Genomic DNA, 24,761 nt, shown 5'->3' with positions numbered 1-24,761 from the left:
GAAGATAACACCTGACTCTGCTATTAATATAATGGTCTTAGTAATTAGTAGTACTCGTGTATATTGCAAACAGATTATGATTCTTCCCATCACAAAATTGAAATATCAAGTCTCAGTATACTTTTTTCTAAAATAAGTTGTTTAGAGGAATGCTAGTCGGACACTTTTCAACACACTCTCTTTAATCGGTTAAAATTCACATGGAACCCACCAATGTTATAAGAGACCCACATAATTTGGCGTGTAGGGACTCGGTCCTGAAGTAACTGTCAGGAGAAGAGAATGAGCTTAGAGGGTCAAAACTTCATTACTACTACTATTAGCTTTTAGCTGCATATAAAATCAGAATCAATAAACAAGTTATATGATTATGAGCAACATAGAAAGTATTATAGAAAAACCTGAATCTAGATCAAATTAGAGCAAGTGACTCTTGGAATGAAATAACAGTTGCAACATTCTCCTTCAAACCCTTCTCCACATAATCACATGTCTCAACTCTCAATTCATAAATTATACAGAACAAATAAAAATCAAGGATACTCACATGAATAATTGAAGTCTAAGGCTAGATCATATACTAGAGTATTATATGTTTTACATGAGCAAAGGACATATCTAAGTGTCAATTGTAATCTGACCAAGTAGGTTCATATGACACACAAATATATAAAGAAAATTTTCATCTAACATCCAATAATGAAATAGTGACTTCATTGATGGAGGAAGAGATTAAGTTTTCCGTTGTAGATTCTCTATCAGTAGAAACCATTTCGATTACGAAACCAGGTTCCTTTGGTTGAACTAAAACAGTTTCATTTGTCAACATCGCAAGCACAGAAACCATATTAGGCCTGTCATTTGGGTGATGTTGTAGACATAAAAGACCAACTTGTATGCAACGTAAAGCTTCCGATAGAATGTATGAGTCCCCGAAACAATCCTCAATCAATTCTTTTGAGTTTCCTTCTTTCCACAACCTCCAAGCCTACAAAAATACAAACAATTGTTATCTAACATTTCATTGAGGGAATATAATTAAGTTGTTTGTGTTACTCACATGCCCAACAAGATTGTGTTTGTCGCTAGGATACGAAAGTCCTTTATTTTTCCTTCCGCTTACAATCTCTAGCAGTAATATGCCAAAGCTAAATACATCGGATTTTATGGAGAATAACCCATCAATGGCATACTCAGGAGCCATATAACCACTGAAAAGAAAATCACAAATGAGTTAATTTGAATTAAAAAAAAAATCTAAATGACTTAAAGATATCAATGAAAATACTTACTGCGTCCCAACTACTCTGTTTGTATTCCCCTCAACTTGATCATCACCACAAATTTTTGCCAAGCCAAAATCTGAAATTTTCGGGTTCATATCATTATCTAGCAAAATGTTACTTGGTTTTAGATCTCTATGTATGATCCTCAATCTAGAATCTTGATGAAGATAAATAAGTCCACGAGCGATTCCACATATGATGTTAAAGCGCTTGGACCAATCTAGAAGTTTCTTCTGAGCTTGATCTGTTAAAAATATCCATTTTATTGATTAGAGTTTCTTTTTTCGAAAATGAAAAAATATATTAAATTGTAATTTAACTGTATAATAATGATCAAACCTAATAGAGTTACTAACCAAAAAGAAATGAATCTAAGCTTCTGTTGGGCATATATTCATAGATAAGCATTTTCTCTTCCCCTTGAATACAACAACCAAGAACCTTGACCAGATTTCGGTGTTGAAGTTTTGAACATAATATAACTTCATTTTTAAATTCTCTTGTTCCTTGTTTTGAACTTCCTGAAAGCCTTTTGACGGCAATCTCTCGTCTGTCTAGAACAAGTGTACCCTAAATTTTATAGTAAGAAAAAATTGTTAGGAAATGAGACTCAAGGGTTTTCTCATCTATTATAACCAAGTTATTATAGATGTTTACCTTGTATACCGGTCCAAAACCACCTTCTCCAAGCTTGTTATCATCTGAGAAGTCATTGGTGGCATCAATTATTGTAGAAAGATTGAAGAATGGAAGCTCAAAATCTTGTTCGTCTTCATCTTTCTTTTCGGCTAAATTAATATTCTCTGATTTATCTTCCACACCTGAACGATGTTAAGACCATATTGATATAGATATATAAGAATCAACACTCTAATATATTTTTATGCATAAATTTTAGGGTGAGAGAATGATGTCTCAGCTATGATGCATAGGTACGGGTACGGTACCCGTACGTAATACGGAAAATTTTTTAAAATGAAGGTACGGGTACGTTGGTATAAAACATCAAAAAAACAGATTTTTCAAGTGAACTACTACACTTTTATCATCATGTTGTTTGAGAGATTTTTTTTTTTTTTTTGCTTCCCCTCTACTATTTTCATCAAGTGAACTACTACAAATTTTTCAATTATTATTTTTTTAACGCTAATACATTTTTGCTGCAGCAACTACGTCTTAAAATGTCATTCCACGTATTTTATCATTTGGTTATAATTTTTTTTGGATATTAAAATTTTGAAAAATCTCTAAAAAAAAGCTATTCAAATAGCTTTTCATAAAAATCATTTTTGAAAGATGTCATTTTGAGAAAATATGTGATTTTTACTATGTAAAATCTCGAATATTTAAGTTAATGAATGTCAAAATCTCTTTTTTAACTCATCAAAGAAAAATATCCATTTTTAGAAATACAAAGAAAAATTCATTTTTTAAAATCTAAAACAAACGGACCCTAAGAAGGATGTCTATATTAGTAATTGATTTATATTCATTACTATTTTTCTTTCATCAATATACTTATCAATAATTATACGATGTATTTTTGCTTTTCTCTAATACATTCGCAAGGGTGAAAAGTCTAATATATATATATATATATAGGGAGCTGTTAACTTGCACGCACCTAAAAACACTAAGGTGCAAGTTAACAAGCTGCACCTACTTGTACTTTACTAAAACACCCTTTTGTCTCTATGAAACTTTATTTTAATTAAAAGGACATTTTTGTAAATAGCATAAATATTATTTGTTTATAATAGAAAAACATGGGTGTTTTGGTAAATAACTAGTAGGTGCAGCTTGTTAACTTGCACCTTAGTGTTTTTGGGTGGGTGCAAGTTAACAACCTCCACACACACACATATATATATATATATATATATATATATATATATATATATATATATATATATATTCAGCAAAACAAATTTCAAGAACTCTATGTCACTGAATTGAAATAGATTTTATTTTGGTCAAGAAATTTACCTCTTTGCTTTCTTTTCCTCTTGTAAACGTAGAAGACTATGACCGCCAGTAGCAAAACAACGACCAACGGAACAGTGATTGCAATAGCCAAAGTATGATTTTTCTTATTCCCACCAGAAACATCTCCATTCGAATCTTGAAAAAGAAAGTAGCGAGGACCACCGATCAATAATTAATAAAATACAGCATTTTTATATTTCCTTAATTTTCCTTTTTTTTAGTTTTAGTCAATAATATTTTTTTATCAAATAATCTAATGGTTAAAAATTCATGCTATATTCCTATTAACTAAGAGATCATACGAACAAATATTTATAAATGATGACAAATCTTCACTTTACTAGTCGATTTTAAGGGGTTGTGTTAGACCAAATCACAAATTCAAAAATGATATCAGATCAGTCCACTAAGATTTGTTGGACCACTTATTATTAGGTTTTTGCTATCAAGTCATCCAACATTTATATCAACGCATTAAACTCAATAGTGCTAAGCGTGAGGATGTAGACAATCCTCATATCACAAATCAATTTTAGAGGATTATATTAGACCCAATCACATATTCTTAGAGTTGATTGGTTTGGTGAGAAACAAAGAAAGGTCAATTGTATAAAAGAGTCTTGATGAATGTTTCATTGATGTTCAAAATGAACTCATAGAAGATAATGAAAATACTTTAGATTATTTATTCGGATGAAAAACATATTTTCAAAGATGTCATATGAATTAATTCTATCAAAATTTGTTTGGCAACCTAAATATTTATATTGGGATTAAGAAAAACACACAAATAATCGAATATAACCTAAATAAATCAACGTTAAAGAAAGATAAAACATTTACCTACTGTGGAAGCATCCATTCGAACATATAGATCTTGTTGAACTGATGAAACTTGTTTCAAACCGATAAGATCACCAAACCATATAGAACAACCACTACCATCTCCCCTCACATCCAAGTTTGAATAAGCCATGCAAGAACAATTTTCCAAGCATTTGTTCTTACAATTCTCAAGTGTCATATTAGCATCAACCCAACTATGTGTCGTTTCGGGCAATTTCAAACTAGAAAATGTTCCAAAACCATCATTCACACCACAATTCCAACTTTCTTCGCCTTTTCGCACACATCCTTGTGTGAAATTAAATGTGTCCCAATTTTGTGGCGATTTAGGCTCAAACCCTTCTAAACATTGACAAATCGGAGACTCATTAGGAATACATTTTCCATAAGGTCCACAAGGATTATAGGCATCACAATCATCTCTTGGTACTTCCTCATAAACCCTCCAATCATTATCTTCTGGAATCCATGTAATGCGTTGACGCTTATCGAGTGTTTGGTTCAAATAAGTTATTGAAACCACACTCTTGTTCACAAGACTATATGTGTAGTAAACTTCATTTGAATTGTTCACAAATTTTGTTTCAACAATTTGAGCAACACTCACCGCGGGTGCTCCACTAAATCCAACTCCATTCCAAGGACCACTCCTATGAATCTCAACTGATCCTTTTTTTAATACAATTTCTGGATTACTACGAAGGACAATACCCCAAGTAAAATCTCCCGAAGATGGATCGTCCCAACTTTTCCATGAAGTTAATTGACGATTAAGACCGGTTTTTAGGTCCCATCCTAGCTTCATGTCTGGCAACAAAGTATCACAAGGAAAATCAAAACCTTGCCATAGAAAATTGTTACTTTGTTGATCACTATTGTTGGCTTTGATTACAAAGTTTCCATTGTCTAATAGTTGAGCCACATGAGAACTTGTAGTAGACAAAGATTGTGCTGTGATGTTTGTTGACCAAACAAGTGTTTGATTGTTGTTTGTAAGTAGTTCAAGGTTTCCTTCATTGCTTATGATCAACATGGTCGAGTTGGAATTGTTGTCCTTGATTGGATCATCACGGTTTGCAACCCAAACTATTCTTCTATTTGAGATGTTTTTGTACCATACTCCAACGTAACGATTTGTGGAACTACCTGGTGTGAAAAAGCCTAACTCAAAGGTTCCATCATTAGAAACCAAAGTGTTGCCATCATTAAGAGATTGAAATTGGGTGATGGTATCAATTGAGGTAGATAATTGAGAGAAGAAGAACAATAAATTGGAAATAATTAAAAGTATTATGATGACAAGAGTATTGGTCATTTTGGAATGATTGAATTTGATGCAAATACAAGTTATATTTGTATGTTTATGTTTATATTTGTCTCGTCACTCGTTGGTGTAAGATGTGTGGATTATACAATATTTTTATTTTTTTCATATGTTCTCTCTACAAAATATATTTGAGGCGTATTAGATTAGGATTTTAAGAGTATTTTAATGGAAAAAGTCTTGAAGAATTTAAAGACTTAGTAAGTTTGTTTTAGGATTTCAAAGTCTTTATGAGAAATTCGGTCAAAAAGTAAATAAAGGTTGATCAAGAATTGTTATACTTAGAATTGAACTTGGGTTATTCCAAATCATGTGTCACGATCTAATCAATCACTTGTGTCAAAGCATTTGTCGGATTAGTATAATATTTAAATGGACTTTCGATTTTGTTTCTGAACTTAACTCAGTTGGCAGATACATTGTATAATATATGTCACATGTCGTGGTTCGAATGCTAGACACCTCAGTTATTCACCTTAAAAATATGAATTTCTAGTCACTAAACTATTTGACGCAAAACAATAAAAGACTCTCCATTTTTAGTAAAAATTTAGAGTTAAAAGAGTGAATAAAAATGATGATAGATTCCTTAAAAAAATGATGATAGATAAATTCTTAAGAATATAATCAATGATTGTATATAAACACTGAAATTATTTTTTTTGACCAAAATATAAACATTGAAATTGAAAAATAAATAATGAGTCGTGAAATTGTGATATGAACATTAAACAATTAAAGATAAATCATTTTATTTCAATGAATATACATAAAATAATACGTTGAGCGAAAACGGGAAGATTAAAAACAAAAATCTGGAAGAAAAAGAATGTTCAGCATTTGATGTCACGTTAATTTTTTTAGTTAATTTTTCTTTCAAGTTGAAATTGATGACGACGATAACAAGAAAATGTAAATAAAAAAAAGGGGGTAAATATTGACATTGAACAGGAAAATAATAGGTGGCAACGACATAAAACAAGATTTGGGATTGCCAAAAAGTTTCAAGGTTTTGTATGAGATCGTTGAGTTGATGATGTATGTGTAGTTTTTAACTAAAAAGCCGCACAAAATCCATTTAGACCATTTTATATAACAATCCTTTAAAGTCTTTTAAAAAAAACATTTTCTAATATCCGTGATTTTTATTTGGGATGAAGGAAATACCTCTATTTATTTATTGCAAAGAGAATTCCTTCCAATTTAGTGCTGAGGGGAGTAATCCCGACAAAAGACAATTTATTCTGGAGAGGAGTAATTCCTTCAAACTTGGTTCTATACTCAGACGGTTGGGGTAAAGAGGAAACAATCAATCATCTTTTCTTAAAGTGTGACTTTTTTGGTACTAGTTGGAATCTTGTTTATCGTTGGTTGGGTATTTCTACAGTTGTTATTGCAGATATTAGGTGTTACGCACATGCTTTCAAAAAGGAATTTCGTTTATGCTATAGGTTGTGCGGCTGGCCTATTTTTGAGTCATTGGGAAATCTCAGGCTACGATCAACTTATGATGATATTAAGCTTCATTTTTTGTGGTGGTTAGGCAAATAAACCGTGTTTTACTTTTGATTTTCACTTTTTGTGGTCTTCACCGTCACTCTGTATAAGATGCACCATAACTTTGTAATTGTGGTAATTGGTTTTATCCTCTTTATTATTTTGACTCTTTGTATTGTCTCTTTTTAGGCACATCTTATGCTTAATAAGGAGGGTTTTTTATTATATTTTACTTTTGACTTCTTTAAAAAATATTATAAATAAGATCATAAATAATTAAGAGTATTATGAATATAAATTATAAATAAAAAGTAACAATTTTTATTAATTATCTTCATATATACTACTTCCTCCGGTCCTATTTACAAGAGAAAATTGACTTTTTAGATACATTGAATAATTTATGTATCTAGTCAAGAATCTAAACCAAATACATAAATTATTTAATGTATCTAAAAAATTAATTGTCTCTTGTAAATAGGACCGGAAGAAGTAGTATAACAAATAAAAAAGAGAAAAGAAAAGAAAATACAACTAAAAAAGAATTAGGTGTAGAGGGATTGGAACGTTAAGTGTGGGTCACGGTGAGAGCTTTGCGCAAAACTGAGGGCATTGATATTTTATGGCTGACTTGACTCTTTTTGAGAGAGGAATTTTTTTTTTTTTTTTTACACATCTTTAAGAGGAGACTTGGACTTAATTTAATTTAAAGTCTTAGTAACAGGTGTTCTCATGTCACTCTTTAGATATTTTACAATAAGAAACTATTTTATTAGAAAGTTAAATATTTTAATTTTTAATGTTTGATTCCACAAAATATTATAAAATAAATATTTTAATTTTTAATGTTTGATTCCACAAAATATTATAAAATAAATTATCATTAAAGATCTTGAAGAGTTGTTTGAATGCATTCGTTAACATTTCTTTAGTTTAATGGACAAGAGAAAATATCCTTCATTAGTACCACTAATTCCAGACAATAACATTCCACACACGACACAAGTAAGATAGCGGAAAAAGTGCTAGTATTACTTTTCTTTGAGGGGAAAAAAAGTGCTATTTTTTTTTTTTGTGTACTTTTTTGTTGTTGATTAGTTTGTGTAATCATTATGAAATACCACCCCATCAGCTATAAATTATAATTTTTTTTGAGAGAGCTATAAATTATAAATCGTGTTGATGATGTTACACAAATTTAAAAAATGTTGTTAATTTTGTATAAAAATATTTTTACAAAATTACTTTTTGTTTACGTTAAAAAATGTTGTTAATTTTGTATAAAAATATTTTTTTAAAATAATTTTACAAAATTATTTTTTGTTTACGGTATGTAAAAAATAAATTAAAGAATTAAAATAAAATAGAGTAATAAATGATTAATTTTCTTTTTGAAATGATTAATGATATAATTGAAAAAGTAACATAAATATTTATGATATTGTGGAAAAAACTTAAAACTACTTAAAATTTAGGACGGATGGAGTATGAAATTGGCAAACCTCATCTAGCAAGTACATTTGACTTGCATATTATTATTATTCGAATAATCTTCGTTGTTAGCTTCTTAATTATACAGAGGAAAATTCAGAACAAATTGTTGACGGCTTGGGAGAAAATGATGGTGATCATTTCGGGAAAATAGAAAATGAGACCAAAACATGTAATATATATTTTCTCTTTACAATCAATGGTATCTAATGGTGACAGCACTAATTATAATAGGATTAGTGAAGAAAAAAAAAAGCACTAATTATAACTAGACTATTGACCCGTGCTACCGCACGGGTCATACCACGTAGAAGTTAATCGAATCAATGAAAATAATGTAACCATACATAGCTGATAGAAGTTTTATATCATACATAACAAAATGAAATGGTAGCATACATAACAAAAAGGTTTGAACATTAACCATCAAGGTACATTATGAAAGACTTCGTGATAAACAACATTTGAGGTCGTATCAGTGCTATCTCCATCTCCATCAACGATTAGTATTTTCAAACCTTGTTTTGAAGTGACTCTGGAAATTGCAACGTACAACTGACCATGCGAGAACACAGGACTCGGCAAATAAATACCAACATTTTTAAGTGATTGCCCTTGACTCTTGTTGATTGTCATGGCAAATGAAACAAATATTGATAAATTAGGCCTCAAAAGAGACTTAGTGTAGGGGATATTTGTTGTTAAATTTTATGTGCATATTGATGCAAAACTCTTCCATATAGCATGACAAATGTGTTTAACATATTTTTCGTGGTTATTTTTTGTTATTTGAGTATATTTGATATATAGCATATATAGCATAGTCGATTAAATTTTCTGTGTATTAAGTTTTTCGTGACCAATTGATATAAGTACGTCATAATTGCTTTTAATAGGTAGTAATTGGTAGAGTAATTAGTGCATGATGCATAAAAGCAATTAAAAGCAATTCTTATAGGAAAATATGCAAGTTAAAAGTTTTCAATTGCCATTAACTACGTTTTCAAGTCATTAACTACGCTCTTAATTGTCATTAACAGTGTGTCATTCGTTTTTAATTGCATTAAAGGTGTGTTATTCGTTTTTAATTAGCATTAAGTAAGTTATATGAGAGAAAATGAGGAGTTTGAGAATAGAGATTGAATCAACGGGTGAGACTAAAATCAATTAAAAGCAATTCCTTTGGTGCTCATAAAATTGAAAAATATTTTGCATCAATTTTTTTCGTGATGCAATATATTTTTTTGCCACTAAACAGAAAATCAAAGATGCTACGACACGAGAAAGAGAGCAAACTAAACTTGAAAGACAATAACATAAACCACATTACGTACTTTTTTTGCCTTTTTTTACTGATGCAAATCTGATAATATTTGAAAATAAAAACTAAATTATTCTGTCTTTCAAAGAAAAACTTAAACTATTACTAATAAAAAAACTCCAGTCATGCATTTATCAATGCTTGGATACGATAACATATTTTTTGTCCATGACGCACTTGCACTTGAAAATCAACACGTCTCCGCCCTCAATACCATTGGCAGCACAAAAACTCGTCCAACCTTTTCCGAACATCACATTTGGTATGGGGTCATCTGTATATTTGAGTCTCACAGGAATGATATTGTCATAAGGTCCGCACAACATGACGTAATCATGATGTTTCACTCTAAGGAATTTGCCGAAAGTATCAGGTAGTTCCTAAAAAAAAAAAACTGTTAATGACATACATAAATCCTTTATTATAGCATATATAAACCTCAAAATGAATAGCATCAAAAAAACAACAACCTTCGGTGATTTCGTCGATCCATATCCAGATAGGAACTTCAAAGGTACAATAACACGATGCTGCCGCACTCATGGAATGATAGGGTGGATAATCAGCTGGAGTAATGTTATGAGCAAAAACAAAGATTTGAAATCTACTTCCACCAAGGTATTGGAAAGCAATAATCTTACTTCCACTAAACTCGTAGAATAATCGCAGTGCACTCCAACCATCTGTCAACAACGGCCGACTAACTGATTTGTTGAACATGACGTTATGAGTATTCCCATCAACATCTAGCAAGTGCCATTGCTCCGGTAGCTCGTAGAAATATTTAGCAACGAAGAATGGTTGTAGTTCTCCGACATCCTAGAAGTTAGACAGTGTATTAAAAAAAGGAAAAACAACTGCAAGCTGATTTAAACAACAACAAAAAATATTAAATCCACCCAAAAGAGGATTTAATTTTCATGCACATAATAAGTTTACGGACTCCCTTCATCATATTTAAATAGAAAAAGATTAAATCATCAAGTGAAACAAACCTGATTTTCTACATGCACTGTAAAGAACGAACATTTAACTTTAGTGGTAAAATTTGGGGGAAACTTCACCTTTAAACGCATATCTTCCTATCACTCTATTTCGGATAGCACAGTAAAGTGAAAAAAATGTATGTGTGAAACATTGTAATGTTAGTACGAAGAACACTTTTTCAAGGAATGTTTATGCTATTTTTCCTCCTATCACTCTATCTCGGATAATACTTTCTAAGGGATGTTCATGCTATTTTTGATTAGCAATTATAGTGTAGGGGATTGTTGACCGACTTTAATTGCATTTGATACGTATTCAATTGCATTAACTAAGTATTATGAGAGAGTATTGTTAGACTTTGAATCAACGGGTGTGATCAAGTGTGAAAATCGAGGTTGAACGGATGAGATTAGATTAGTCATTAGTACATGTTTAGGAGGGAAAAATGCTAGGGATTAGGGCAAAGAAGGGTGAATTAGGGCAAACATGATAGCCAAGCAAGTCTAGCTTTTATAACTAGACCATTGACCCGTGCTCCGCACGGGTCCTACCGACTAAAATATGTACGAATAAGTTATATCATAATAATAATAAAGAATATGCAATATTCACATGATAAAAATGTATTACATTAACCATATCATCTTGACATTAATATAGTTTGAAAACCGTACATTTTACATTATTTATCATACATTACGAAATACTATAAAAACGACATTTGAAGTGATATTAGTATTTTCACATTCATCATTGGTTATCACCAACCCTTTTTTTTTTTACATTCAACCCATCTCTTAAAGTAACTCTTGTTAATAGTCATTACAAATAAAACAAACAAAAATTGACTCCTTTGAAGCTTGATCCAAGCCTTACACCAATTCCATATTAAGTTTGTGCTTGTGTGGCAAGAGTTTGTAATTCCCCTCATTAAATCCTACCATGACATTATCTAGCTTATATGTTCCTCCTTCTTCAATCATTCCTTGAATCGTTGGCACCAGGAACTTATGAACAGTGGCATGGATCCGTCCTCGCTAAACAAAAAATAACATGTCATTAACATAAACCATAATATATGTTATCGTAGTGACAACTTGAAAAAAGGATCATTTATTTATACAATCAATTTATATAATATACCTTCTCATCAACCAATATCATGTTCATGAAGATGATATCGTCTGGATTTTCCTTATCAGGGATCAGCCATATATGGGCCACACGGACAATCAACTTCAAATCCTTCTTTCCACCTGTCACAGCTGAAATGGGGATCAAAATGTTTGTCATATTAGCAAGTGCAAGAAAGAGTTATATTTGCTTAAATTTGCTTAAAGTCGAGAATGGTTGTATTAGCACAACTAAGTGGTATTTAAATAGGTAGTTGACAATTCTCTTCGTTAGTTCCAAATGTGATTAATCATAGTTCTATTGGTAATAATTACTATTCAAAAGTTTTTAATTGTCATTAACTACGTTCTTGATTGCCATTAACACTACGTCATAATTACTATTTAAAATCGAATCAACCTTGATACATGTTATTTTTTGAAATAAGTACGTCATAAATGCTTTTAATAGGTAGTAATTGGTAGAGTGGTTAGTGCATAATGCATAAAAGCAATTAAAAGTAATTCATATACGAAAATATGCGACTTTCAAGTTTTTAATTGTCATTAACGACGTTTTCAAGCCATTAACTACGTTCTTAATTTTCTTTAACAGTACGTAATAATTACTATTGAAAATCGAATCAACCTTGATACGAGTTAATATTTGAAATAAGTAGGTCATAATTGCTTTTAATAGGTAGTAATTGGTAGAGTGATTAGTGCATACTTTAGTGGTAAAATTCGAGGAAAATTTCACCTTGAAACGCATGTCTTCCTATCACTCTATATCGGATAGCACATTATAGTGTAAAAAATGCATGCATGAAACATTGAAATGTCAGTAGAATAATGTGATAGGAATTAGTGTATGCGTGAAACAGTTAAAAATGTATGCGTGAAACATTTTCAATTGCCACTTTCTAAGGGATGTTTATGTTATTTCTGATTAGCAATTAGTGTAGGGGAATTAGTTATTTCTGATTAGCAATTAGTGTAGGGGAATGTTGTCCGACTTGATTAGATTTTAATATGTATTCAATTGCATTAACGAAGTGAGAGAACTTTTTTCAAGTTTGAATAAACGGATGTGATCAAGTGCTTGAACGGATGAGATTACTCGAGCAATTAGTACATGTTTAGGAGGGAAAAAAGCTAGGGAATTAGGGCAAAGTAAGGAGGATTAGGGCAAACATGATAGCCAAACAAGTCTAACTTTTATAATAAAGGATAAAGGATAAAGGATAGGTATAACAATTCTATCATCCTTATGTTTAGTCAAGAGGAATTTTTTTTAGGAAATGTTTAGTCAAGAGGAATAAAAGTAAGTCTTCTACGTGTACATCATCAAATCAATAATATTTGCACACACTCATATGAAATGAAAAAGACTTAAACAAAAATAATATAGTTACATCAACCGACATCTTTTAATTTTAAAGTAATTTTAACTTGAGCACAACCTCAAATCAAATTTATTTGGACACAAGTTGGTTTTGGTACATCTTATGTTGGATTGGCTTGCTCTATTTATTTATTATATCTCTTTTTACCATTTAAAAAATATATATTTAGCCACACACTCACAGATGAAAAAAAAGAGAAAAGAATTAAATTATATGAGTAAATAATTTTTCTTTTAATTTTTTACATTTGCGTGTGTGTCCAAATAAATTTGATTTGAGTTTTTTTTTTTTGACACAAAATTTGATTTGAGGTTGTGTCCAATTAGAATTGCGCTTTTAATTTTACTAAAAAAATAAATAGGTGTCAATTATATAATAGATAATATACTAAAAAATCACATTACAAAAAGCAAGTAAAAGTCAATTATATTTGAAACACAAATATTAAAAAAATTATTTTATTAATCTAAAACATATTGGGATAGCCTGATCCATTAAAGCTCCCGCATACGCTGGGTCTAAAAAATGATTCTACTATTTTGGTGTATTGTGCTCAACCTTACCCTGCTTTTTTTCTTTATACAAAAGATCGTTTCTAAGACTTAAACTGTGACCTCTCTAAGTCACATGACAACCGAGTTATCGTTGCGCCAATGCCCTCATCATTAAACTAAAACATATTAAAACAAAATTGAAGGACTAATAGTATCATTATAATCAACAAATAAAAAAAACCAGAAATGAATATTCCAACCATCCAACAGAATTCGAATTTGTAGGATTTTCAATTAAATTAATCAGCGTGATATTTTTTTTTGGAGAAATCAAAATGATATATATATATATATATATATATATATATATATATATATATATATATATATATATATATATATCAACAACGGGAAAGCCCCATGCACAAGGAGTGCAAAGAACACCACCGGTCAAAGTTTACAGACACTATAGGCCAATACAAGCATCAACAAAACAGACAGAAATCAGTGGACACCCGTACAAGTAAGCGGAGGTCTCCACTAATGATGAAAACAATAGTAAAAGGATGTCTGTTTGGCTTTCAAGTTTTTTTTTGGTTACTGTTTAGCTTTCAATTTGGTATCATCAGCGTGATATTTATTTATTTTTTAGTTCGATTGGTATCATCACTTTAGCAAAAAGAGAGATGGTAACACTTAAATATATGATTTTCACACATTTAAAATGCCCTAAATTTTTTAAAATAAAGATTTTCTTTGGTTCTTCATAATTTGCTTGCAATCAAATCTAATCTGTTACAAAAAAAAAAATAATACATAAATTAATCTCTAACATTGTTTTACAAGGGACAGATTAGTCTCTATATTAGCTTTTATTCATTTTTAACTGGTTGGTTGTTTATGTGTTCGGTATAAAATGATTATATGTCATTTACCTATGTCACACGATAAAATAATAAAAAGATGGCTATTCAATCCAAATTGATAAGGAACTAATTTGGTTGTTTTAAATTTAAAGTTGAAAAAATTGAAGAGAGTAGAATATTAATTATGTACAATACACAAACATCAAACTATTTTTAATTATTTGTTTTTTGCTAGAGAGTAAATTATGTTGTAGAAAACTAGAAATGTACCCATAAAAAGTTATGTTGTACTCCCTCCGTTCATATATGCAACCATCCATTTGATTTTATTTTTGTTCCTAAATGTAAACTCCTTTTCAAATTACTAGATGCATTTATTAGTATTTTTTTCTTAAACATACCCCTAATTAATACTATTAACTTGTCTTGAAATATGTAAAGTCAAATTTAATACACATATAAACAAAGGATAATTTGGTAATATTAACACACACATTAATTACACTAACAACTTTTTTTAAAATTGTGAAGGATGAATCTAGATTAAGATTATTAGTCAAAACTATTTTGTCTAGATTATTTTAATATGCATTTTAAAAGTAATATCCCCCTCTAATCAAACGATTAAGACAGTCGAAGTCAAGGACGACCATTCTCGGGCAAGCTTTAAAAGCTACTAGAATCCGTAGACTTATTATGAAAACTGTTAGTTAATTAATGGAAGATTGGTATAACGTGTAATGAAATGTAAGGTGAAGATTTCGGGGAAAATTCTGCTTAAAATTTTAGTTGGGATGTAAGTTTATAAACTAAGTTGTTGATAAGCATCTCACACACATTTCCTTACAAATTAGTTTAAATATATGACTTGCTTATTTGCTATGTCAATACCTGATGTTTGGATCAACGTGACCTAGTATAAGTGGTTGGTGTGCATACGTTTGGACAGAATAAGTATTTTTGGTGCAGCTTGTACATCTGTCATAGCGATTAGTGACTCAATAGTTGTATAGGTCTAAAACAAATTTTAAATTGAGATATTTTAATAGACTTTAGAAATGGATAATAAATTATTAATGATATAATTGAAAAAGTAACAAATGCTTTATAATATAAGTAATGTAAAACGATTAATAATTTCGTGGGAGGCCTCAGAACATTTTAAGTATAAAAAATTTGGGAAAATTGTTCTTTAAACATCTAGTAATTTGCTCCCAAACATCCTAAAATGACGCTCAATGGTAGTTAGTTACTGTTTACTATCTGTGGTAATTAACTGTCATGTTTTGGTATAGGTACCATGCATAGATCTGAGGATGATGACGACAAATGAACTACTATTTATCATCCTGAGATGTTTAAGGATGATGATGTTTTTCTGGATGATTGAAAATAATAAGATATATCTTTGGGTCGTTCCAACTACAAGTGTCCAAATTGTCAGTAGAGATTTGATGTCATGTTATTAACTTTTATTATTTTGATGTAATGTTTTGTAATATAATGTCAATTTCCCTAATGTTGAACCGGCGCTGAAAGAAAACAGATTCTTAGTGATAAAACACTATATGAAAGGATACATACTTATGTTGAATCAATTCAATTGAGTAAAACTGAATTTGGAAAACATTTGAAGATTGAGTCGATTCAAATGATGATCAAGTCAAGTCACATGAACTCCATGAAGATTGAAATGATTCGATGATTCCTCAATCCAATTTTGAGTCGATCCAAAACTGACTAGAAACTCTCTGACTTGAGTAAATCATTCAGAGAGTCGCTTATGACTTTTGAATCGATTCAAGTTGATTAAAAAATAACTCATATCTCTCTGACTTGCATGAATCGATTCAAAGTGTTAGTTATGACTTTTGAATTGATTCATGTCTAAGAATATTGTTTTTAAAGGATTGAAAATGCACCTAAAACCCCAAACTAAAGCAAAAAGGATTTGCACCAAAAATGATACTTAGCAAAGTTGTTATGCAAGCAAATTATGTTTTATGCAAGGTGAGAATTAGTCCTAAACTATACAGACAAAATACAATCTTCTAAATCTATTCTAGGAGTATATGACATCACTTAAAACATTGGATTTTAAAATGATAATTTGCGAGAATTATCACCAATTGATAACCCTAAGTATGTAAAAAGAAGTGTCCCCATTTAACCAACAAACAAATATTATTACTAATCAACAACTATTATTAATAACAAATAAAGTTTAAGGATACACATTTGCATAACTCACGTTTCAGTTAATTTAGCTCATATACAACTTTATCATGTATACATGAGAAAATGAAATATCTAAGTGACAGTCACATATTGATTAAAGGGTTAATAGCGTTTTACTCTCTGTAATATAGATCATTTCCGGGTTAACCCCCTGTAAAATTTTTTTTTTTTCAGAATACCCCCCTAATAGGCCATACACAAACGAATTTTTTTTGTTTTTACAAAAATTTTGGTTTTGTATGGCCTATTAGGGGGTATTCTGGAAAAAAAAACTTTTACAGGGGGTAAATCAATATGACAAATTATTGAGATTATTTTTTGCTAATTTAGCTAATTTTATCTTGACGGGGTAAATTTAAAAGTTTATTTTTTGTCATGATATTATTATTATTATTATTATTATTATTATTATTATTATTATTATTATTATTATTATTATTATTATTATTATTATTATTATTATTATTATTATTATTATTATTTTGAAATTATTGAGATTTTTATGATTTTATTAATTTTTAAATACATTGTGGTACCAATTTTGTAGTTTGAAATTCTTTTTAAACTTGTTAGTTTTTCAATATAATTGAAGTTTTATTTTATTTTGTTTCATAAATATAGTGGGTGCATACTAAAATTCTAGTGAGTGGTGTTTACAAAAAATATTGGTATACTTTTATTATCAATGAAAAATCAAGAAAAATTGTTTGAGTCAAAAAAAGCTATTTATACTAAAAAAATACCTTGAAACCTATACCAACCAAAAACTGCTATGGTTAAATCAATTCAATAGGTGTCCTCGTGAGCTTAGCTCAGTTGGTTTGGACAATGCATAAAATATGCAAGGTTCGGGATTCAAATCCTGGTCACCACCAAAAAAAATCAATTCAATAGGTGTCATTAACGGTATGTATAAGTCGCAAATTTTGTTGTGTGAAACTACCGTAGCTATAGGTTATTGGGACGGAATTTCGCCGTTGGTATATCTAATCAAAGTTGATGGAGCGAAACGTTCATTGTATATATGTTTTATGACCTATACCAATTTTTTTTTTTTTTTTTTTTTGTATATAGATGAAATGACAAAGCCATTATAAACTCACACACACAAGTGGAGGTGCCGGGGTTCGAACCCCAATCAAGACGTCCGACCTAACAATTTCGACATTTAACCATTTGAGTTAAGACTCGTGGACATGACCTATACCAACTTTATTTGAACCTTTACCGACGAATTATGCCCTCTATATAAATTATTATTGAACATAATGAATCTAAACTAAATCAAAGCAAGTTTCTTGGATGGAATAACGAATTCTCCTTCAAACTTTCTTCACGTGTCTCGTTGAAAAAAAATTCATAAAATAACGAATAAAGTTCAAGGACACACATTTGCGTAATTCATGTTTAAATTAATTTTTTTGTCAAAAAAAAATGTTTAAATTAATTTAGCTCATATACAACTTTATCATGTTTACATGTAAATAAAAGGTAAAGGTAAAGGTAAATAAAATATCTTTCATGTTTAAATTAATTTTTTGTCAAAAAAAAAATGTTTAAATTAATTTAGCTCATGTACAACTTTATCATGTTTACATGTAAATAAAATATCTAAGTGATAATCACATACTGATGAAATAAGTCCATATATATATATATATATATGACACACTTTGTAAAAAAAAATGACATACAAATATATAAAAGATTTTTTTTTTCATCTAGCACCTATTAACGAAATAGTGACCTCATTGATTGAGAAAGACTTCGTTGTAGATTCTCCCTCATTAGAGACCCTCTGTATTATGAAACCAGGTTCCTTTGGTTGTGCTAAAACAGATTCATTTGTCAACATCGAAAGCACATTTGCCATATTTGGTCTATCATTTGGATGAAGTTGTAGACATAAAAGACCAACTTGTATGCATCTTAAAGCTTCAGATGGAATATATGAGTCCTTTAGACAATCATCAATCAATTCTTTTGAATTTCCCTCTTTCCATAACCTCCAAGCCTACAAAAATAAAAATAGCTGTCATATATTATTTCATTAATGGAATATAAAGTTGTTTCTGTTACTTACATGCCCAACAAGATTATGGTTGTTGCTTGGAAATGTAAGTCCTTTATTTTTCTGTCCACTTACAATCTCTAGTATAATAATACACCAAAGCTAAATACATCAGATTTTGTGGAGAATAGTCCATCAATGGCATATTCTGGAGCCATATAACCACTGAAAAGTGTACACATGAGTTAATTTGAATTATTATTTTTCTTTAAATAACTTCAAAATATCAAGGATTCTTAAAAAAAAAAAAAATCAATGAAACTACTTACTGTGTTCCAACTACTCTTTTTGTATTCCCCTCAAATTGATCATCCCCACAAATTTTTGCCAAACCAAAATCTGATATTTTGGGATTCATATCATTGTCTAATAAAATATTACTTGGTTTTAGATCTCGATGTATGATCCTCAATCTAGAATCTTGATGAAGATAAATCAGTCCACGGGCAACTCCACAAATGATGTTGAAGCGCTTAAACCAATCTAAAAGTTTCTTTTGAGCTGGATCTATTAAGAATATAAATATTATTTATTATTTTCTTTCCAAAATTATATATATATATATATATATATATATATATATATATATATATATATATATATATATATTAATGTTCAAGCTTAATAGAGATACTCACCAAAAAGAAATGCATCTAAGCTTTTGTTGGGCATATATTCATAGATAAGCATTCTCTCTTCTCCTTGAATGCAACAACCAAGAACCTTAACAAGATTTCGGTGTTGAAGTTTTGCACATAAAATAACTTCATTTTTAAATTCTTTTGATCCTTGTTTTGAACTTCCTGAAAGCCTTTTGATGGCAATCTCTTGCCCATCTGTAGCTAGTGTACCCTAAATTTTATAGTTTGAAAAAATTGTTAGGAAATGAGACTCAAGAGATTTCTCATGTGTTGTATTCAAGTTGTTGCATGCATGTTTACCTTATATACTGGTCCAAAGCCACCTTCTCCAAGTTTGTTATAGTTCGAAAAGTCATTTGTAGCACTTATCATTGTAGAAATATTGAAGAATGGAAGTTCTAAATCTTGTTGGTCTTCATATTTTATTTCGGTTAAAGTGTTGATCTCTGAATTATCTTCCATAAGTAAATGACAGTCAATGCAATATTATATTGACACAAATTTTTGTTGGACAAAATTTCCATGTAATCATAATGTTTTGTTTTGGTGTACAATGCTAAAACAAAAGAGAAAACAAAAGAAAACAAAAGAAATTAAAAGAGAGCTACTCTCTCAAATAAATAGTTTCAGCTGCATCACTCTGAAGAAGATTCAAAAGATCTATCAAAAGAGATTCGTGACAAAGAAACTCAAAGTTTGATAAAGCACTAAGCTAGCTAAAAAATTCGCACATTGACCTCCTTCCTAGAGACTATATAATCATAATGTTTTGCAAAACATGTGGTACCTAAATGCAAAACCACAATGCAGTACCACATGTTTTGCATTGTGGTATTCATTATGGCAAATTTTTATTTACCATTATTACATGCAAAGTCCTAGCAGCGGCATGCATTAGATCATGCAACATTTCATTGGGTTTAAATTGTTGAACATTTTCTTTAGGGCACTGCTATTTAGTGATAAACGGTATATATGCATGCAGGGGCTAAATTTACAGAAAAATAAAATATTTATAAAATCAACATATTAAATTTAAAGAAAAATTTAATTTTAGTCCAATAACTTATAACTTTTTAAGTTTCGTCACTACAAAAAAAAAACTATTCAATTTTTGCCTAAACAATGAGTGTTTTTGGTCACTTAATCTTGATAAGAGGAAATTAAGGACTAAAATTAAATAAAATATTAGGAACTTAACTTAAAAATCGAGAGTGTTCTATAGACTAAAACCAAATTTAACCCTAAAAATTGACAATAACTATTTAAAAAAGTTAGGCACAAGACGTTTTAAAAAGTTAATTGTATTCATAATTGATTGTATATTAAATAGACTAATAATGTCTTTTTCAATGTAAACAAATAAGTTATTTGCAAAAAAACTCATTATATGTTTAATTTGTTTCTGACTATTGTTTTAACAATTTTTATTCTTACAAAAGTTTTCTCCAAATTTGTTATTGAGACTGAAAATGTTAAACTAATACAAATAAATCTATCAGTCCCATAGTAATTTCTTAACTTTCTTATTTATGTTAATTTTTAGCAAATAAATTTTTTTGGGGTAGCTATATATTTTTTATTTGGGGTAGCTAAATATAAAAACATACCAACCTATTCAAGAATAATACTTTTTTTTGGGGTAGCCATGGCTACCTCATGCTAATGAAGGGAACCGCCCCTGTATATATGATCCTCGTAAACTTAGCTTAGTTGGTAAATGTAGTGCAAATATTTTTTCGTATAAAATGTGAGATGGAAAAATTAATATTCGCATTTTGATTATATTTAAATTGTCTGCTTATATAATATTCAAGCACTTTAATTAAATTGCTCAAAAAAAAAAGTACTTTAATTAAAATTACTTCTATAAAAAGTGTTTTAATTAAAATTAAACATAAATATGTCATTGGTACATGCACTTTCATCATATTTTGACCATATTAAATTTTTACCTTTCAAGACAGATACTTATTTTTCTTCGGTAAAAAATGACTTTACCTTTTTATTATAGTATTATAAAAATTACAATAATTAAGGCATTTTTTTTGACAAAATAATTAAGGTATTTTGGTAAAGATATAATTACTACATACATTTATAATTTCAAAGGTATTTTTTGTTGCGAATAATTTGAAAGCATTCATATAGAAAGAGATTAGGAATAAAAAAAAGGGCATATATCTAAAAAAGAGGCAGAATACATTTTTTAGAAACAAATTTCAAGAATATATTTTATCTGGGTCAAGAAATTTACCTCTTTGCTTTCTTTTTCTCTTGTAAACGTAAAAGACTATGATCACCAGTAGCAAAATGATGACCAACGGAATAGTGACTGCAATTGCCAAAGTATGATTTTTCTTCCAACCAGAAACATCTCCATTTGAATCTTTTGAAAAAGAAATGAATACTTGTCAAATCTAAGAAAATCGTGACCACCACTACTCCATAAATAAATGAAAGATTGAAATTAATTATTTCATTTCTATAAAAAAAACTTACAGTCCAATATGACTATATATATAGAGAGAGAGACACACACACGACATGCTTATATTTTCTTTATAATCGGTATGGAGTTGACCTTTTGGTTTGTTCAAAACATTGTAATGCAACCTTCGAATTTTTTTTATTTTTATTTTTACGGTCAAATATCTTTGTAATTTCTTGGTCATATATACTCCCTTCTATATTTGTTTGTCAAATAGTCTAAATCTAATAGGTAGGTGAATAAGTAAGAAATACGGGGTTCGAACTTCCAGTATATTGCAAAGTTGTATTTCCCTTCTATATTTGTGAGTGTCATGGCCGTTGGATATAGTAGCGAAGACTTTGACGGCTAGAAATTATGAGTGGCCATCGAAAAAAAAAAGTCGAACTATGGCGCCTCTTCTGGTGTCATTTCCGACAGAAAAAGCCACCAGCATCTTTGAGGGTCTAGAGGCTGCCAGTAGTGGCTGGAGGAAAATCATGGTGATTTTGTAGTGTATTAACTAAAACTTAGGTAAACAAATTAAGTATCAACTAAAACTATATACCTAGAGATTAAAAACATATAATCCATAAGAAAAGCACAAATGTTTGAGAAGAACATAGCATTTACCTACTGTGGAAGCATCCATTCGAATATATAGATATTGTTGGAATGATGAAATCTGTTTCAAGTCTATAAGATCACCAAACCACATAGAACAACCGCTACCATCTCCAGCCACATCCAAGTTTGAATAAGCCATGCAAGAACAATTTTCCAAGCATTTATTCTTACAATTCTCAAGTGTCATATTAGCATCAACCCAAGTATGTAATGTATCTGGCAATTTCAATCCATAAAATCTTACAAAACCATCATTCACCCCACATCTCCAGTCTTCTTCACCTTTGCGTACACATCCTTGTGTCCAATTTGATGCATCCCAATTTTGTGGCGATTTAGGCTCAAACCCTTCTAAACATTGACAAATTGGAGACTCGTTATGAACGCAATTTCCATAAGGGCCACAACGATTATAGACATCACAATCATCTTTTGGCACCGACTCAATAACACTCCAAATATCGTCTTCTGGAATCCAATTAATACGTTCGCGATGACTCGTTGTTTGGTTCAAATAAGTTATTGAAACATTACTCTTGTTTACAAGACTATATGCGTAATAAACTTCATTTGAATTGTTCACTGACGTTGTAATTACAACAATTGAAGTAACAATCTCCACAGGTGCTCCACTAAATCCAACTCCATTCCAAGGGCCAGTTCTATGAATCTCAACTGATCCTTTTTTCAATACAACTTCTGGATTACTACTAAGGACAATACCCCAAGTTAAATCTCCCGAAGATGGATCATCCCAATTTTTCCAAGAAGTTAATTGACGATTAAGACCGGTTTTTAGGTCCCATCCAAGCTTCATGTCTGGCAACAAAGTATCACAAGGAAAATCAAAACCTTGCCATATGAAATTATTACTTTGTTGATCAGTATCGTTGTTGGCTTTGATTACAAAGTTTCCATTGTCTAATAGTTGAGCCACATGAGAACTTGTAGTAGACAAAGATTGTGTTGTGATGTTTGTTGACCAAACAAGTGTTTGATTGTTGTTGGTAAGTAGTTCAAGGTTTCCTTTATTGCTTATGATCAACATGGTTGAGTTCGAGGTGTTGTCTTTGATTGGATCATCACGGTTTGCAACCCAAACTATTCTATTAGGCATATTTTTGTACCATATTCCCACATAGCGATTTGTGGAACTACCTGGTGTGAAAAAGCCTAACTCAAAGGTTCCATCATTAGAAACCAAAGTGTTGCCATCATTAAGAGATTGAAATTGGGTGATGGTATCAATTGAGGTAGATAATTGAAAGACGAACAACAAGAGATTAAGAATAACAAACAATATCATAGTAATAATATTGGACATTTTGCATTGATTGAATTTGATGCAGACACACATTGAATGCTAGTGCGTTTATATTTGCTAAATTGACTTTCCTTAAAAAAGAAAAAAGAAACCTGTTAAATTGACTTGGGACTAAACTTTGTGTCTAGACATCCTCCGATCATTATTATAAGTAAGAGTCAACTTTTTAGATTCATTCAATAAATGATGTATATGGTCTATTATATACCACATACATCATTTATTGAATGAACCTAAAAAGCTGACTCTTACTTATAATAATGATCATAAACCGTATTACAACTAGACTGACGGGGTGGAACTCCAAACATCTTTCTTTGGGTGGTCGTCTGGTTTTGCTGAATTATGTCCTGTCGTCTCTGCCTATTTTTGCTCTTTCTTTTTTCATGGCTCCATCAGGCATCGTCTCCTCTATTGAATCTCTCTCTTTTTTTTTTTTTTTGGGGGGGGGGGGGGGGGGGGGCGGAGTGCTGACCACAGGAAAATATCTTGGGTGGCTTGGAACACTGTTTGCAGGGGTAAGGAGGTTGGTGGTTTAGGGGTGAGGAGAATTCGGGAGTTTAATATTGCTCTGTTAGGTAAGTGGTGTTGGCGGTTGTTGGAAGAGAGGGAGAGTTTATGGTTTAAGGTGTTGTCAGCGCATTATGGGGTTGAGGGGGGGTCAGCTGATGGGTGGTGGCCGTGAGGCATCTTTGTGGTGGCATGATGTCCACGCCTTGTGTAGGGAGGAGTGGTTTAGCGATCATGTTAATCACTATGCTGGGAGTGGGAAAC

The 24,761-nt window shown here is 30.5% G+C and overlaps 1 protein-coding gene, 1 long non-coding RNA gene and 1 pseudogene across 3 annotated transcripts; all 3 read right to left on the bottom strand.

Moving 5' to 3' along the window:
• Positions 1 to 439: 439 nt before the first annotated feature.
• LOC146935138 (G-type lectin S-receptor-like serine/threonine-protein kinase At4g27290) lies at positions 440 to 5,582 on the bottom strand. Its single transcript, XM_085750296.1, has 7 exons — positions 4,116 to 5,582; positions 3,273 to 3,407; positions 1,944 to 2,107; positions 1,643 to 1,856; positions 1,293 to 1,530; positions 1,061 to 1,211; positions 440 to 988 (listed from the first exon to the last, which is right to left on the bottom strand). Exons 1-7 carry the CDS (start codon positions 5,431 to 5,433, stop codon positions 683 to 685), a joined length of 2,526 nt encoding a protein of 841 aa, XP_085606422.1. The 5' UTR covers positions 5,434 to 5,582; the 3' UTR covers positions 440 to 682.
• Positions 5,583 to 11,469: 5,887 nt separating this feature from the next.
• Positions 11,470 to 12,006, bottom strand: LOC146935137 (uncharacterized). Its single transcript, XR_015030139.1, has 2 exons — positions 11,882 to 12,006; positions 11,470 to 11,775 (listed from the first exon to the last, which is right to left on the bottom strand). It is a non-coding gene; the product is annotated as an uncharacterized LOC146935137 (long non-coding RNA).
• A 6,477-nt stretch (positions 12,007 to 18,483) lies between these two features.
• Positions 18,484 to 24,031, bottom strand: LOC146935136 (G-type lectin S-receptor-like serine/threonine-protein kinase At4g27290; annotated as a pseudogene). Its single transcript, XR_015030137.1, has 7 exons — positions 22,670 to 24,031; positions 21,824 to 21,955; positions 19,867 to 20,021; positions 19,564 to 19,777; positions 19,195 to 19,432; positions 18,938 to 19,090; positions 18,484 to 18,868 (listed from the first exon to the last, which is right to left on the bottom strand). The product of XR_015030137.1 is annotated as a G-type lectin S-receptor-like serine/threonine-protein kinase At4g27290 (transcript).
• Between the last annotated feature and the right edge of the window lie 730 nt (positions 24,032 to 24,761).

The sequence above is a fragment of the Medicago sativa genome, chromosome 3, assembly GCF_051527215.1.
Source record: "Medicago sativa cultivar Bolivia chromosome 3, Bolivia_mono, whole genome shotgun sequence".
NCBI classification, from domain to species: domain Eukaryota; kingdom Viridiplantae; phylum Streptophyta; class Magnoliopsida; order Fabales; family Fabaceae; genus Medicago; species Medicago sativa.
Note: the sequence above shows the minus strand (reverse complement) of the source record. Positions and strands in the feature narration are given on the sequence as shown.